This window comes from Rhinatrema bivittatum, chromosome 7 (assembly GCF_901001135.1).
Source record: "Rhinatrema bivittatum chromosome 7, aRhiBiv1.1, whole genome shotgun sequence".
Classification (NCBI taxonomy): domain Eukaryota; kingdom Metazoa; phylum Chordata; class Amphibia; order Gymnophiona; family Rhinatrematidae; genus Rhinatrema; species Rhinatrema bivittatum.
In genome coordinates, this window is record NC_042621.1 from 263,352,897 (window position 1) to 263,370,728 (window position 17,832).

At 45.6% G+C, this 17,832-nt stretch overlaps 1 protein-coding gene across 1 annotated transcript in view; it reads left to right on the forward strand.

Moving 5' to 3' along the window:
* Positions 1–334: 334 nt before the first annotated feature.
* SLIT1 (slit guidance ligand 1) overlaps positions 335–17,832 on the forward strand; it is a 580,546-nt gene continuing 563,048 nt past the window's right edge. Inside the window, exon 1 of the mRNA XM_029610174.1 lies at positions 335–955. Within this exon, the coding sequence (XP_029466034.1) occupies positions 756–955 (200 nt within the window). The 5' untranslated portion in view covers positions 335–755. The remainder of the gene's footprint in view (positions 956–17,832) is intronic.

A 17,832-nucleotide genomic window follows, 5' to 3' on the forward strand; every position in this document is an offset into this window, starting at 1 on the left:
TGCTGCAGCCCGGCTGCACGCAATTATTTTTCTTCTCGCTGGGATCAGAGAGGTAAAGCAGGCACGATCGGCTCCTGCTTTCCGAAGGAGGTGCCGAGTGCTAAGGGCTAGGGGCACGGTGTCTCTCTCGCACCCCCTCCCCTCCGGAGGAGGGGGGGGGGGGCAGAGCTCCAGGCTGAGCGCAGATTTGAAGACAGGAGGAGGAGGAGGAGGCGGGGGAGGGGAGGAGTCGGGGGCTGAGGTTTGTGTCTGGGGTTGATGGATGATTGCTGTTATGAGCCTCTGTGGCCGTGTGTGTGTGTGTGTGTGTGTGTGTGCGCGCGCAGTGGCTATGCGCACTCTCGCTTGTGCTCCCTAACAAGGCACCGAGGTAGTGCGGCGAGAGAGCAGGGACGGGAGCCCACTCTGGAGGGAGAACTCCAGCTACTGAGGCAGGGGGAGGAGGGCACCATTAAAGCAAAGGGGTTGTTTTTGTTTTTTGTTTTGGGTTTTGTTTTGGAATAATAAACGTGCTGCTTACACTGAATCTCAAACGCACGAAGAAAAAGCTCGTGCTGGGCTTTTCTCCCCCTCTTTTCATTTTCTTTCTTTTGTCATCATCATTATTATAATAATAATAATAATTAAATTTTTTTTTTTCATTGCCATTATTTTCACTGGTGTTGCCAAAGGATCTGGAAGCTGTTTGCCCGGAGCCTGTCCGGGACTGTGATGTGGAAAGGCTCTGCTCTCTAGCTCAGCAAGGAGTAGCAGGAATGGCTCAGAAGTGCAGGTCCAGCCCCGGCTCCCCGTGGCTGAGGGCAGGAGTCTGGCTCCTGGCGTGGAGCGCGGTCTGCCAGGTCCCCCCTGCCAGTGCCTGCCCGGCTCTGTGTACCTGCAGCGGAACCACTGTGGATTGCCATGGCTTAGGGCTGAGAGCGGTCCCCAAAAGCATCCCGAGGAGCACAGAGAGACTGTAAGTATAGCCCAAGTGCGTTCTCCTTGCTACACCTGCCCAGGGCTTCTCAGCAACCCTGCAGCAGGCAGTCGGGCTTAGAGAAGGATCAATAGCATGACAGTGGATTTCAAGACAATTACAGAAAACTCCTGATTCTTTGTTGCCCGAGAAGAATAAGCTGTGTACCGGATAGGTGACTGCACGATTTAAAGGTTACTTTTTAAGAATCCTAACCTTGTGTTATGGCAGATTACTCCATACCTTTCCACTGCTCTGTTTCATCCTCGCCCAAATTTACCTGTGCACAGAACTGCCCCGATGCCATTCCCCTTTCCCCCCCCCCCCCCCCCCCTTCTCTGATGAACTTTTGATTCCTGAAAGTTAGGTTCTGTCGAAACTTATGCCTGAGGAGATATTTTATACAAAGGCTGCTGCTTGCATATGTGCATAGGTTTGTTAAAAAAAATAAAATAATAATAGTGTGGCCACCAGCCAAGATGTGCACACCCTGAATCCTCCCCTTCAAGGAATAAAATGTGTTGTAATGTTCTTCTATGGGGGACAGTGCTCAGGCCTTTCCTGAGTGGCCATCACCAGAAAGACACCTGATTTGGGGAGGAGAGGAGGGATTGCACAGGGTCAGGTTATGATCTTGTTGATCAGAAAGTACTAAGCAGGCAGTCTGTTTGTGCTTTGCAAGCCATGTGACCCTTTCACTGGACCCCCATATGAGAATTATCTGACAGTGATGCCATAGGTGAACTTTCGAGACTGCACAGGTCCTCGGATAACACCTGGATGGTGTCAAAAGCTCACCCATAACAAGATCTTCCAATAATTCAGTTTGCAAAGAATCCAGCTTTGTCCAGGATCAGCAGGATAGCTCTGCACTTTGAGCTGAAAAACAGATTTTTAGACTGGAATCAGTATTTCTTCAGCCCCCCAGCATTTTTGGTGGGGTGAGAGACCCAGACTAAAAAGAGACCTTCACCATGCATTTGACATGCTTTAAAAAAAACAAGATAAACGAGTGTTTCTAATTTATTGTATTTGAAATCTGTGCATTTTGACTATTGCTGTGAATATGATGCACTCAAAAAAAAAAAAAAAAGCAGGAGGGTTTGAGGAATGGAGCAATCTGATTGGCTACAAGGGAGACCATGATTGGCAAATAATAGAGCACTCACACCTGGGTACCCATGCGGTGTCACCCTGGCCGCTGATTCATGCGAGAAGATTTTCAATTGCACGTGTTGAGTTTCACAGCAAGAACTGGCTCGGGGTATTTGACAGGCTTTCTATAGTACTTTATCACATAGTCCTCATGATTCATGTTTTACACTGTCTGCTTTTCATCGTTAGATGATAAAATGCTGTGACATTTGCACCCTCAACGACAGAGCCAAAATGAGTAATTTATGAAAACATTTTTGCTCCAGTGTAAAAAAAAAAAAATAAAACGACTCCAATTTAGTGAAAGGAAAAATGTCCCAGCCACCTGAAATCTGGAGAACTGATTAATTACCAGACCTTCCCCCAAAACAAAACAAAATATCCATTAAAATTCAAATTACAAATCTCCTTGCATCTTCCTCCCTGCTCTGTTCCTCCTCTTTTTCTTTCATGTCTCCTTTTAATTTTCTCTTCTACTGTCTCCTTTGTTTTCCCTCCTTCTCTGCTCTCTTTAAACTCCTCTAACGACCTTTGTTATAATAATTATTATCGTTTGTAGAGCACATACCAGATGTATGCAGCAGTGCCCTCCTCCCTTCCCTGGCTTCCTTTGTTTTATCATCTTCTCACCTCTTCTGTAACTTTGTTCTTTTCTCTCCTATCTCATCGCTCTTTCCTCCTCTCCTTTGCCCACTGAGCTCTGAGGCATTTCTTCATAATTCGCACTCCAGTCTGCTCTTTTCCTGTCCCCCCTCCACTCCAAATGCATGACCCTAGGGCAGGACAAACTGTGTTTCATTCTGTTTGCGGGATTTCTACTTTCCCCCCCCCCCCCCCCCCCCTGAGTATGCTTCTTTACGCTGAATCATACCATGAAGGCTCACTAGTGGTGGACATGCATTCTTGTAAGGGGTTTATTGTCATCTCTGGGTCTAGTCTGGCTGCTGCTTCGCTATGTTTCTTTTAAGCTAATTCTGTCAAGGAGTATGGGGCACAGATGTGTGTAGCAGTGTTCAGTTTTTCACCATCTGCAGAGCGGGGCTGAATTCAATGGCAGGGAACAGGAGGAAGCACTGCAGAAGTCTTACGAAAGCAACGCTAGGGGCCAAGGGGCTTAGAGAAAATTCTAACGCATAATGGGGTGGTTAACCAATGACGTCACTTGATTGGTTGACTTGCTTTGCAGCAGATTGTGTTGCCATGTGCAGGGGAAAATCTGTGAGACCGTTGCATCGTAGACAGTGCCAGACGGCTACCCGCCTGTTTTTAAGTTTAAAGTAAAGCACATGTTCATTTTGAATTTGTTGATGTCTTGTAGTATCATGCTTCGCCTATTGTATCTTTTATTAAATATTGATATGTACACATTTGGACAGAATCATTTGTGTTGTGGTCTTCTTACCAAAACATGCGTCCATAAGTGTGAGGCATATTAATGCTAGAGTGGCAGGAACATTAATACCTCTTTGTATTCCACTATGTACAGGTCCCACTACCTGCGTTCCCTTTCGACCAATATTAGCCTTCAAATGATATAAAAGTTTTAACCTCAATAAATAAAAACTGAAAGCAGCAGAGTATAACTATTCGGTGCTGACCTATGGGTAGGGTGAGCTGGGCGGTCAACCGGGGTGCTGTAAGATAAAGGGGCTGTAATTTCAACAAAATTAAAAACAGCACAGCTTGGAGATCCTTCTCTCCGAGTTCCATGCACGGCCGGGGAACGCCTTGCTCTAGAACTCCTGAGTCGATTGCAGTGATCTGTGACTAGCAGGGCAATGCTAGAGCAGAGCTTCTTAACCATTGTGCTGCGGCACACTGGTGTGCCGCAGCAAGATCCCTACTGTGGCGTGGTAGTCTCCCTTTCCCTCTCCTTTCTCCCAAGGCAGTGCTGCACTGCAGCCTGTAACTTTTGATCCTCCACAAGTCCCTACCAGCCTACCTTGCTTGTGATAATCCACCAGCCAATGTCTTCTTGCCACCGCAGCAGCCTGCCTTCCAACAGGCCGGTTGCTCGATGTGCGCTTGATACACGTGCAACAAATGTTTCCTCTAAGCTGTGCCCATGCACAACTTTTCCCCGCTGGCATGCACAGCTGTGTTCGAGCAAGTGAAAGATGACAGACCTGGCTGCGAACCTCAGCTGAAGATGAATTTCAAAACAAAATAAAGAGAGACCCGACTGCAGGCTGCAGCTGGAGCCCAGGCTGGTGTGACCGAAATTTAAAAAGGAGAGATCCCGCTGCAGGCTGCCACTGGAGCCCAGACCGGCAGGGACGAAATAAAAAAAAAAAGAGAGAGAAATCCCACTGCAGGCCACTGTCAGAGCCCAGGCCAGCAGGGCCAAAATGAGAAAAAAAAAAATAGAAATCCCGCTGCAGGCTGCCGCTAGAGCCCAGGCCAACAAGGACAAAGACTAAGTTGAGACACAATTGTGTTAGAGAGATTGGAAGCCTGCTTGTGTGAATGCCTTTGTGTGAGAGGGAGAGTGAGAGATTGGGAGCCTGCTTGTGTGTGTGTCTTTGTGTGTGTGAGAGAGAGAGAGATTGGGAGCCTGTTTGTGTGTGTGCGCCATTGTGTGTGTGAGAGAGAGACATTGTGAGCCTGCTGTGTGTGTGCCCGTGAGAGAGACAGAGAGAGATTGGGAGCCTGTTTGTGTGAGTGCCATTGTGTGTGTGAGAGAGAGATATCGGGAGCCTGCTGTGTGTGTGCCTGTGAGAGAAACAGAGAGAGATTGGGAGCCTGTTTGTGTGTACTTGTATGAGAACCTGTGTTTGTGTGCCTGTGTGAGAGTGCATGCCTGTGAAAGCCTATGTGTCACATACATGCTCTCACAAGCACACACATATATAATGTGTCTGTGAGGGAAAGAAAGCCTGTGCATGTGAGAGAGGGGGGAGTGTGTGTGAGAGCATCAGTATGAAAGAGTGAGTGTGTGAGAGAATGAATGTGTTATTGTTTATGTGTGTGAGAGAGAGAGAGAAGATAGTTTGTGTGGCTCTCCCTCCCCCAATCCATGACAATCTCAGGGTGTCTGGAAATCAAAAGATTCCAGGAGAGCAGGAGTTTTAACATTTATATTTTAATTATTGGTTGGTGCTTGATGTTTCTGCTGTTTTGAAATATTTTATTGGTGTTTTGGGAAATTTATAACACATTTTTTTAAATTATTGGATGTCTGTTTTAACATTTACAGTATTCTTTTTATTAGTATGATTTTAATATTATGAATGTTTTTGTCTTGATTTTATTGCTTGATGTTTTGTGAGGATTTCTGATGTTTCTGTTTTTCCATTGTGGCACTGCATAGTACAGTCAGGCTTGTGGTTTCCAGTTCAGTTTTTGTTGGCACATTTCTATTTATACTTTATGGCCTTTCTATTTTGTTTTGGTGAGGGTCTGCCTTGTGTAACTTTAATTCTTGCTGTGAAAATGAAGGTACTTATCATCATAGGCTTTTATGGCATTATGGTCATCCTTTCTTTATTTCTATTTTAATAAATGTTTGCTCTTTATTTATTTCACCTGCATACAGAAAGCAGTTTTGAACATTGCTGAAAATATTTTTTTGACACATTTTATTTTCACTGGTGTTAGTAGACATTAGACGATTATTTTAAGCAAGGGATGGACTTAGCCAATGTTCCCCTTAAGGATTGGGTTGCTGTGAGCATAAAAGTAATAGGCCTTTTGCATCAAAGAAAGTGCTCACAGGGTAATGTAACCAAAAACATTTTGCTCATGTGCAAAAATCTTTGCACACAGCAAACCAGTCCTTAGAGGGAACACTGGGCATTGGGAAGAAGAAAATTGGGATTGGATCTTGAGGGATTTAGAGAGAAAAAGAGTGCTGTTTGGTTTGGCTCTTGGGGAGGGACGGTAGTGCTGCTGAATTTAGTTAAAAGTACATACCCTGGCATTTTCACAGTCACGTGACCAGTGACCGGCGGGTATGAATGAATATATGTGACATTGTAAAACTTGGTTTGGTGTACCATGAGGATCAAGCAAACTTGAAAGTGTGCCCCGATATAAAAAAGGTTGAGAAGCTCTGTGCTAGAGTGTCATCATCGTTTGGCCTGTCCCCCTCCCCCTACAAGCTGATGGAATAGGAATGCAGGCTTAGAATGCCAGGGCCAGGGGAAACAGCGACAAGAGTCGCTGGAGGAGGTATAGAAGAGCATAAAAAACGGAGAGGGGGAGGTGAAGAATTGGACTGGCCAAGGCAGAGATAGAGAGAGTTGGGGGGGGGGGGGGGGTTGGAGAGCGAGCAGGAAATGCAAGTAGAGCCTGGCTCCAGTGAAGGGATGCAGTAGTACTGGGGTTCAGTAGAATTCTCTCCTTCCCTCTCCATGGACCCCAGAGCTGGTGGGCATCGGCTTCTCCCAATGACCAAAGCCAATAGCAGCTGAGGGAAGCACTATGGGGGGTCTGAATGGGACAGGTGGAGGCTTGAGATCCTGTGCATGTAGATTCAGCAAGAAGGGCATGTTTTGTAGTTACAGTGAAGTCACAAAAGTTCGTATGTTGTGGCTCACAACATTCTCCTGCTCAAACTAATGGCAGCATCCATTGAAAAAGTGCATTCCACTAGCCATTATTATAAATGATAAGGTATACATATTTTGTGGAAAAATACATCATGGGTGGGGATCAGTTGGGAGATGAGGCACTATTGACGATTTTCACCCAGGGCACCATTTGTTCGAAAATGGGTCCTGAGCGATCCTGGCTGTTTAAATTGGCCAGTAAAGTGATCGCTCTGAGAATGGAAGATGTTCTATTACCTTTCGCTCCCCAAATACGTTATGTAAGTGTAGAGGGTCCCTTCCCTTCAAGAATCCCCTCTGTTTAAGGATTACGATTTGTTACTAAAATTCCGGCTGACTGTGACGAGGCCCTACTGCGCCTTGCTTTTGTGACGGGCCGAGTGCCTGAGACCCACAGAAAGTTAATCATCCATCACAATTCAGGCAATATTGATATCCCATTAACCCCCTTTCCATAGGAGAGAGAGGGGTGGGAGAGCAGAGGAAGAATGGGGTCTTGGTGACCAGGGGGAATAGAAGGGACTTGTGGATTGGGGGGGTGTGGATACAGAAGGGCAGGAATCTGAGATAGAGAGGGGGAACGGAGCAGAGACTTGTAGATGCAGATAGCAGGGTCTCAGACTGAGCAGGGATTTGGGGTAGACAGTAAGAACTCTGCTATTGGATGAGTAGGAGTTGAGCTGTATTAGGTGGCCTGGGAAAGGTATGAGTGAGGGTGGGAATGACCTGGAGTGCTAGAGCGAGTGTGAGAGGCAGTGGAAAGAGTGTTGGATGTTGTGAGAGAGGCAGTGAAAGAGGTATTAGGAGGCTCAGCAGGGCTCAAGAGACAGAAGCAAGAGGCCAGGGAGGAAATGAGTGCCAAGGAAGGACCAGGGGCTGGTGAAGGGATGGGAGGCAGAGGAAGGTAGAAGATTGAGGAGATGTAAATGCAGAGGGTGGAAATGTAGGACTAAGGAGCTGGTGAAAAACAGAGCAGGAATAGGAAGCTGGGGAAACATGGACGATATGGGAATGGGTGAGAGTTGTGGATAGGAAGCTGGTAGGTAGATGAGAGTTGGAAAGAAGGAGACTGAGGACTGGAGGATTAGAAAGAAGAAGAGGGATCAAATTTAGCTATGAGTGGATAGAGAGGCAGAGAAATGGATAAAAAGATGAAAGAAAACAGAGTCACAGACAAATGTCGGAAAGGAATGGAAGAATATAGGAGGAGAGAGAAAAAATGGAAAGGTGATCCTGGAAAAGAACTTAGGAGAAGACCTAAAGAGAGACTAGTATCAAATAAACTAACTACACAACAAAGGTGTAAAATAAAACATTTTATTTTCAGTTAAGGTCGATACAGTAAGGCCGCGGTAGAAACAGTGCGGCAGTGTCAGGCGCACCCTTCCTCCCCGCACGCACAGTTCTCTTCACTAAGTCCCCGATACTCTCTTCTAATCGCATGCAAATGCATGCCGCGGCTGTGAAGCAATAGGGAAGGGTTATGCCCGCGCAACCCATTTTACTGTATAGGCGCTTAATACAGCGCCTGTACAGTAACCTGGGTGCGCTGGTACCTGTCATTTCAAATGACATTTGGAATGACAGGCACCGGGAGGAGGGAAGCGGCGAAGCGACTTACTTCTTGCTGTGTCTCTCCTCCTCCCGGAGCAGGGCGCGAAAGCAGCCTTGCTCCGGGAGGAGGTGGGACACAGCGGCGAAGCAAAAAAAAAAACCAAGGGCGCGTGTTCGATCGGGCGGGTGGGCGCGTGTTCGATCGGGCGGGTAGGCGGCAGCAGCGGCGGCAGAGAAGAAAAAAAAAACCAAAAGCAATTTTTTTTTTTTTTTTCAAAAAGCGACAATTTTGTTTTTTTCCAAAAGCGACTTACTTTTGAGGAATATGTAAGCTTTGGGAATGTGCATTTTTTAAATATCTTTGTATGTTGCTCAGAATAGGTGGAAATTCATTTCTATTTCTGTTTCTCTTTCTCCTATGTTGCACTGCTCATAGTGTCTGGCTTCTTGCGGTTTCCATTTTAGTTTTTATCTGCACGTTTCTGCTTCTAATTTGTGGTCCCTTATTCTATATTAGGTAAGGGTTAGCATGAGTTTTGCTTGTGTGACTGTGGTGAGGGATTCTGCTGGCGTGTAGTCTCTGGGTAAGGATCTATAGCTTGTTCTGTTTTTTTTCCCGGAAGAGCATTGGTGTTCTAGGGCCTGTAGTATTATTTGTAGTGCTGCTCTTTCATAGGTAAGGTTGTTGTGTGAGTTTTGAGTGTTAGTGCTGTTATAGTATGGCAGTTTGCTAAAAAGGTTCTGAGTGTGTTTTTGTCAGGGTTTTATGGTGCGTCACAATGTGCCTGGTAGTGCAAAGACTTTTGTTTTTAATGAAATCTAGACCCTAATTCGTTTAATATAATAAAAAATCTTACAATTCAATAGTAGAGAAAAAGGCATGACATTATTATGGTTTAAAGGCACACACTCCTTTTTTAACCCCTATTGCTTAACACTTTTATATTAGAGTATTAATTTTGAATATTCAGAGCATCCGAATTAAACCTGGGAATGCTCTTTAAGCTTAAGGGGTCTAGAGATGAGGTCTGAATTGGTAGGGCATTATTATGGTTGTTATAGAGGGATGGTAACATGATGTGCTATTTTATTTTTTTAATGGATGTATATTGTTTTATTGTTTGTATGATTTTATGTGATAGCTAAACATGTGCATCGCTTTGGAAATGTTTATTATAAAATTGGAAAGCGATTAATACATTTTATAAATAAATGTGTTGGGGTAGGTTGTAGATTTTATAATTATTGTACACTGCTTAGAGATTTTTTATAAGTAGTATATCAAATTGAATGAAAGAACAAATAAATAAATAATCATTTGGGTAGAGGTTAAGGGTCACAGTCATACAGACCTAAGGGTCACACTTTTGGAGTCAGGATCACCCTTATGTTCACTTATAGATTATAAATAATAGTGCCATATTTTATGTTAAAAAAAAATTGACAACCTCCAAGTTCCGGTTGTGCATAGGATGAGGGCACATTTTTTTACTTGACCATAGGTGCCAAATTGCCTGGCTTCAGCTCTGGTGCCACCATCCAGAATGAGCGAGGAGAGAAAGCAGGAAGGATTACACGGGTTCATTCAGGAGCTTCAAGGCCTACTTTCACAGATGCAGAGAGACACAGGACTTCCTGGAGCAGATGCAGCTACAAACAGATATAGGGTGCTTTCAGCTAGGCATAGCTGTCACCCAGCATCTGGACCTATATTTTACATGGCGGGCTACATACCTTACTTAATTTAATACCATTCCAGATTAGATGTCTTAAATTCTTGCTTTGCAGTCCTGCTCTGGAAAACGGTCGTGTTTAGCTTCCTTTAAGACAGAAGAGAATGTTGTGCAAAAGAGGATGGATATGAATCCTCCATGCTGTTTCTTTTTTGACGATTTGGGATTTGTTCTTGATTAGAAAACAGAAATTGTATATATATTACAATATACATACACATATATATATATATATATATGTGTGTGTGTGTGTTTTTGTATATATATATATATACATTTATTTATTTAAAAACTGTATATTCCACATATCAGAGCACCTATGCTAAGCAGATTACAATAAAAACCCTCATAATAAAAGAATCAATAAACATATAAATAAAGTGGACAGACAACACGACAACCAATCAAATGAGACGATCAGGCTGCTCTGCAAAATCATTAGCACAACTGTTATCTGAGCTGCTTTTTCTGTTGTAATGCCATTAACACACTTTGTCATTTTCCTTCAGCACGATCAATCAATGGCAACAGCTAAGTACCGGATAGGGTTACTATCCTTTTCATTCAGTTGTCTCAAGATGTTTTAAACAAGGATTGACATCAACTGTTTCTCCTCTATGCACCTGGTTTGAGATTTTACAGGAAGAGCCATGAAAAGTCAGCAAAATAAAGGTTGCAGACTCTTGATATAGCGTATGGAAGAAGATAAGTTTCTGCATGGTAAAAATAAATCAGCTTTTAAGTGGGAAGCTAGATTCAGGCCTACAAATAATAAAGGGAGAAGAAGCATGCACATAAAATGAGGCTGAGAATAGCAAAAGAAGGCAAAGACGGGAGAAAGGTTCAGACAACATCGGGGTTAATTCACTCAAAATCCTTTTCAGCTCTGGAAAGTGAATAATGGAGAAATCTGAAAAGGCAGATGTTCATGAGGAGGAGTCAGTAGCGACGCCCTATGTGCTCCGCCCACAAAATCGTTTACATAAACCCATTCACCCAAATACATGCATGCCTTTTGTCCACTTCCAGCAACCCGCAGACCCCAGTATATGCATCCCCCCTCAAAACTGGCATAAGTCTGGGCTGAAGCGGCACAGCTCCCATTAATGCAAGGCGGAGTGATTTTGACACTTCTAAGTATTTTTTTTTTTTCATGCTTGCTGAAAATTGGAAAGCTAGCCCCGAACAAAGGTTTTTGTTTAATCCCACAGCTACCACCACCCAGAAATGTTGATCTTATGGGGCCTAGACACCATATTAGGCCTGTGGTGTCTTCTGCAGAGAGGGTACCCTGGGCCAGATGTGCTGAAGCATTTCCACTAGGGTTGGATTCCTTTTGTTTTGAATAACCATTAAGCAGTCGGCCCCCTCTCACTCTCCCACAGATTAACCCGCAGCTCTTACCCCGCGCCACCCCCCCAGGTTCTCCTCTCTCCCTTCCACCCCCTCGGGCCCTCCTTAAGCTTTAGATTAGTTTAATTTTAGTGTATCCATTTGAGTGGCCGCTTTTCTCTGAACTTCGGGTCGGCTCCTCGAGCACCATTTTGAAGTGCAGCACCTGCAGGACAGGAGTGACTGGGGATCGTTCCGCCTCCTTTTGGAGCCCGGATTTGGTAAGTTTAAGAGGCTGGGCCCAAAGGAGTTGGGGGGAGGAAGGGAGGAGAAGCTCAGTGGGCTTGATTTTAAAGTTTGATGGTGCGGGTTAATCCACAGGACGAGGCTGACTGCTTAATGGTTATTGAACATGAAACAAAAAAACCCAAAAACAAATGTTTTGTTCATTTTCAGAACGAAATCATATCCCTAATTTCCCCATGAGCACAAAGTAGGAGATACCCCCCCCCCATTTATTTATTTAACATTTTTATATACCGATAGCCGTTTACGCATCATACCGGTTTACAAGGAACAAAGTGGAACGGCCACAAAAGGGCGTATCCTTTACATAAAACATAGAACATTGGTAAACAAAATAAAAAGTAATAAACGGATATGAACACGGAAAAACAAAATAAAGAAAAGACATCATTAAGATAATACATAAAAGCAAACTTAGGTTCAGCATTTAAACCAGGAGGATAATAAAATATATACAGCTTATGTACGTAGGAAAAGCATAATTACTTGCTGGGCCCATAGCACTGGCACAGGCAACCAGCCGCTACCCCTGCCAGTAATTCAAGTGAAGCGTAGCAGGTAGCTGGTACAAATGGTTGCAGCTTTATTTAGACATTCAAAATACAATGCAATCTATATCTATTGTTTCTACGCAAGCTGAATCCTTTCAATTAGACGTATCTACTACGTAACTCATCAGCCGCGGAAAAGGACTGGGCTTCGGCAGCAAGGCCTTCTGAAGAGGCCCCTGCTTGCATCACCTGACTCACCCCTGCCTGCTCCCATTGGTTGCCGATCCCTGGTTGACTCCCTCCCCCCTCAACTCTGCCCAGTGGCGCTTCGTGCGGGGGCGGGAAGGAAGAACAAAGGAGCAGGTAGTGGGATAGGGGCCCGCGTGTCTCGCAGGGACGCCCTGGCTCCGCTGTGGCCGCCCAGCTCAGCCGCACTGGGCTTGCATGACCCTAGTTTGCAGAGCCATTATCAACAGCAGCATTCATCAAAAAAACACTTTCTAGTGTAGCAGTCTTCCAGTTAAGGCAAAACTGTTGCTGAAGTTCAATGAAATCGCCTTTAGCAGAAAAAGATTCCTCCAACAAAAGAGACTCTACAAAAACAATCGCCATAATGAAACACTTAAAATTTAAACACTGTGTGTCACATTTATAATTCAGCTTTGGAAAATGCCAACTGTATGCTTATCCTCCTGGGGATATTTTAGTGCTATTGTTTGATTTCATGGACATTAATGCAGTATGATCTCAGCCTCTCTGTCTGTTGCATGACTGCTATTGTTTACATTTCATCAGTCTAGGAGCCAACCAGGAAGTGGCAGAATCCCTCTGCTTCTTCCTGACAGCTGGGTGTGACTCTGGGAGCAGCTTAAGTTGGGCGCCTTCTGCATCTCATCTACTCTGTTGGGCATGTTCTTCTGCTTGCAGGAAGGGCATGGTGCCATCTTTCTGTCCAACCCTATTTCATTCTCTGGACTACTTTGATGATATTTTTTCAAGCTGTTAGTTGAAAACATTAGTGGCACTTATGATTTTCACTCACTTTCTCCTTATTTCCTTCACTGCATCCCCAAATAATGCTTCCTCACGACTCTCATCTTGTATCCCATCGGCACCTGCACTATTCATGTATTACCCCAAAATGAGATATATTGATGATGTAAGAGCAATGCAGATCGGAGAATCCTTTTGATGTCACGAACTGCCCCCACACAGTACACAGAGCCTTGCAGTGCCCGTCATTCTTATAAAGGAATGCGTCACATCCCCTGCAATCTGTAAAATCTTTAAAGGAACTCTCCACCCTATCTATTTATTTATTTATTTGAAGTTTTTTATATACCGACACCCGTTTGCACATCGTATCGGTTTACATATAACTTGTGACTATTTGGCAGTGCCTTTACATGGAACAGGAACTATGCGTACAAGAACTAACAAAATAACCTGGAAAAAACTAGTAACTATTTACAGGATTCAATGGAATATCGTCCATAAACTGATTAGAAAAGGAGTCCATAAACTGATTGAGGATCTGGGTAGGCAAAGAAAATTACAGGATTTGCGATTGAACAATATGGAAACAGAAGGATATTCCAAAGGAATTTAGTAGAAGGAGGGAGAGAGGAGCGGGATGAGTAGTTTAACTAGGTATTAACACGAGGGGAGGTAGAGGCATACGGGCGGATTTTAAAAGCCCTGCTCGCGTAAATCCGCCCGGATTTATGCGAGCAGGGCCTTGCGCACCGGCGCGCCTATTTTGCATAGGCCGCCGGTGAGCGCAGAGCCCCGGGACGCGCGTAGGTCCCGGGGTTATTTGAAGGGGGCATGTCGGGGGGGGGGGGGGGGGCGGGACCGGATGACGCGGTGTTTCAGGGGTGGGACGTGGCGTTTCGGGGGCGGGACCGAGGGCGTGGCGCCGGCCCGGGGGCATGGTCCAGGCCTCCGGACCAGCCCCCGGGTCGGAAGACGACGCACCAGCAGTCCGCTGGCGCGCGTAGATTTACGCCTGGTAAGGGGGGGGTTTAGATAGGGCCGGGGGGGTGGGTTAGGTAGGGGAAGGGAGGGGAAGGTGAGGGGAGGGCGAAAGGAAGTTCCCTCCGAGGTCGCTCCGATTTCGGAGCGGCCTCGGAGGGAACTCCGCTCCGATTTCGGAGCGGCCTTGGAGGGAACGGAGGCAGGCTGCGTGGCTCGGCGCGCGCAGGCTGCCCAAAATCGGCAGCTTTGCGCGCGCCAATCCAGGATTTTAGAGGATACGCGCGGCTATGCGCGTATCTTATAAAATCCAGCGTACTTTTGTTTGTGCCTGCTGTGCAAACAAAAGTATGCGATCGCGCTTTTAAAAAAAATCTACCCCATATTGTAAAAGGTAATACAATGTAAAGGTGCTAGCCGCAGCTGAGTGGGTCGTCAGGGGGGTGGTTATCGTAGGAAGGGTAGGCCTGTAGAAACAGCCAGGTTTTTAGGTTTTTTTTTGAATTTGGGTGTAGAGGTTTCAGTTCGTAAATCTGGGGGCATGGAGTTCCATAGAGTGGGGCCTTATCCTACCTCTGGGCTCGGCTGTTATCTTCAGTTCTTGAGGAAGTGGGAAATCCACTTTGAAATTCCAGAAAACAATATAAATCAATAAAAATCAAATAAATAAATAACTAAATCATAATCCCTCTTGTAACTTTTGAATTCTCATGTTTTTGGCTTCTCTTTCATTCCTTCCAAATTTGCTCGGTAGCAGCCAGGACCCGGAGAGCTGGGCTGCTGAAGCCTTCCTGCGTTGGGATTTGTGCAGCACCACAGCCCTAATGAAGGCACCGGTGAATTCTGCATGGCTCCGGTCCTGCCTGCTTCTTTCAATTATAAGTCCACCACTAACAGCTACTTCTTACACGCTCCCTTGAGAATCCCTGGTGTCTGCACTGCCATTGTTGATCCTTTTTTTTCAAGATGAAGAGATTGCAAAAGACAGGCAAAGGAGAGAAGGGATGGTGAATATAAAGTAGAGTGGGGGGGGGGAGATAGAGAGACTAGAGAATAAGGACAGAGGGAAAGGGAGACAGAGATAGAAGGGCAAGGATGAAAAAAGAGGGGGAAAAGGGTGAGCGAACAAACGGAGCTAACAACGCTAACGTCACGGGTCTTTCTTTTCTGTCTGCATGCAATAATGAGGATATTTTTATTGTACATCGCTCTGACGTGAAGAGCGGTTTTATCAAGTTTTAGTAAATAAAAAAAAACAAACGTTACTTCAAGGCAAGAAAAGAAAAACCAAGCAGCATCTAAGCACGACCCCCATGTAAAGCGATTTGCTTGTGGGTGCCCACTGATTGCCCACTGAATATCCTTGGGAATACCCAGTTTGTTAAAGGTCTACAGCAGGGCCGGATTTACTTCTTAGGTGAAGGATGCAGGAGCCGGGGAGAGGGTTCCCTAATGTGATGAAAGGGACCACGTTCTCCCATGTCCAGCTAGCCCTCCGTGTTCAGCCCGCACGTCAGCACACTCGCACCCTTACCAGCACGAGGGCCGACAGCTATTCAGTTTCACAGAGCTCTGAATATTGCTGGCTCATGAGCCCTCCCTTCCCCCCCTCCCCCCCCCACAATGCCTTTAAGAAGACAAATCCGACAAGAGAAAAGTGCTGCCGGGATGGAGTAGGAGATGCCTCTTTCCCCACGGGAAAGCTCGCCTATGCTGCCTATTTGGAAAATGGGGGCCTGCACAATGTACTAGTAACCAACTCAGCGGTGAGTGTGGCATTGAAGCACGACCTTTCTCATTGACGTTGTCACTGATATCTGTCCCGAAGATAGTAAGGCATGGGAAGGAATGGCCTGATATGTCTAAGTCAGAAAAGACAGGGACAGGGAAGAGTGAATAGAATGGGTTAAAAATATGTATTTTGCTGGAAAACAGCCGGGTTGATCCCATAAGATGAACTTTTCTCTTAAAGGTGTCATGGTGGCATGAATCTGGCAGCCTTCTTACTCTGCCTGATGCACAGTGTACTTAATTCAGCACTTCCATGTTATTTCAAGATAGAACGAAGTGCAGTACAGTCATCCCCATCATCCTCTGGCCCTTGTTTTCACCTGGGCTGTATAATTCAGCATCCTAGGAGCAGCGTTTTAAATCTGTGCTTGTAGCCCTGCCGCCCACAGGAGTGGGAAACCTAACTGTTCAGGGCCAGCAATAGGGCTGACTCGCATGGCTCTTTCTCTAAGGCAGCCAGTCTGCCATCTCTCAGGCAATGGGGCCCATGCAATACTGCGTGCAGTGGCTGGTACACGGTTTAACCCTCTATTGGGTACGCATTTTGAATGCGCGTCTATAACCCCCGATGCAACACGGGGACTAGCGCGTCCAAAATCACCGTGTAGCTGATAGCGCTCATCACATGTAAATTCCATGTAGACGAGGCTATTAGCTAATCCCCGTGTTGCAAAAAAAAAACATTTCCAGTGCGGCCAATGCGCTCATTGCAGCGTGGCAAATTGTACGCCAGTCCGGGGCTGCCGCAAATGTGTGCCCCGCTCAAGGGCGCATTGAAAAAAAAAGAAAAATCCCGCTTTCTGTAATACCGCCTAATAGTATTGTAGCGATACTGAGTAGGAGGAACCAAATAAAGCAGATTTAGTTTAAAAAAAAAAAGTCTTTGAAAAAAAACTTCTGGATGCCCAATAGACACACATAAGCTACACGGTCCAGGCCAAGGATCTTGTGCGTATCTATTCCACGAGCGGGAGAAAACAGACGCTCGTAGATTGAGCGTCCGTTTTCCCAACCCGCTCGACAGCCACCTCTCCTGTGCGCCCGCTGCCGAGGAGGCGCTAGGGAGGCAGACATTTTCCCCAGCGCCTCCTTTTTTTGTGCAGGCCCTCATTTTAAACATTGTGTCCCTGGCCCAGGAGAGGTGGCTGGCTGCGCCTTAGGGAAACAGCAGCGCTCAACACTCCGCTCCCATTTTCTGCCCGCAAATATCGCATCGGCCCCTGAGCTTGGAGGGATTTGGGAGCTGTGAGAAACCAAACACTTTTTTGTCTCCATTACCCGAAAAGCTCCGAGCACTTGAGATTCCCCCCTCACAGCTCGGAGGAAGGGACCTCAGCTTTTCTCCTAAAGGAGGACTCGGAGAATCTCGGATCCTGGTTCGTCTTTGTACAGCAGGAGTTGGCAGGAATGCAACCTGTGCACTTGGGGTTTTTTTTTTTCCTAGGAGTGCTTCACAAGAGATGATATAAGGAGGGATCTGATACTAGATAATCCGCCTCATCTTTCAGACTGCTGTATATTGGAGAGCAGCAGTTTCAAGTATACTTCTGTAGTAAGGACTCAAAGTCTAGATCTTCAGATATTACTGTGATGGTGTTATAGTTATGCTAATATTGTGGTTGTCATTAATTCTTTCTGCTTAAGAAGTGTCATGCATAATTCACCATCTGCTTGCTTCTGCTGCCATCCTCGCTGCTAAAACAAATTCTTGCAGTTGAGAGAGTTTCATCCTATGATGGTTTCCTTGATTAGTTTTTAAGTAGGTAGATTAAAAAGCGCATGATGCTGAAAGAGAGTGTGAAATGTTGTGTATTATTTATGACGCGGGGCGGAGCCTGCATTTTGCTCTGCGCTTTGGTTTGTAATTGAAATGGCATTTTGCCATTTCTTGTGCGTTAAGCATTATGAAGCAGGCTTTTGGCCCTCCCCAGCTGGGAACGCGTACCCCTGGAAGTCTGGCTGCCACCCGTGCACACAGCACACAGTGCCTG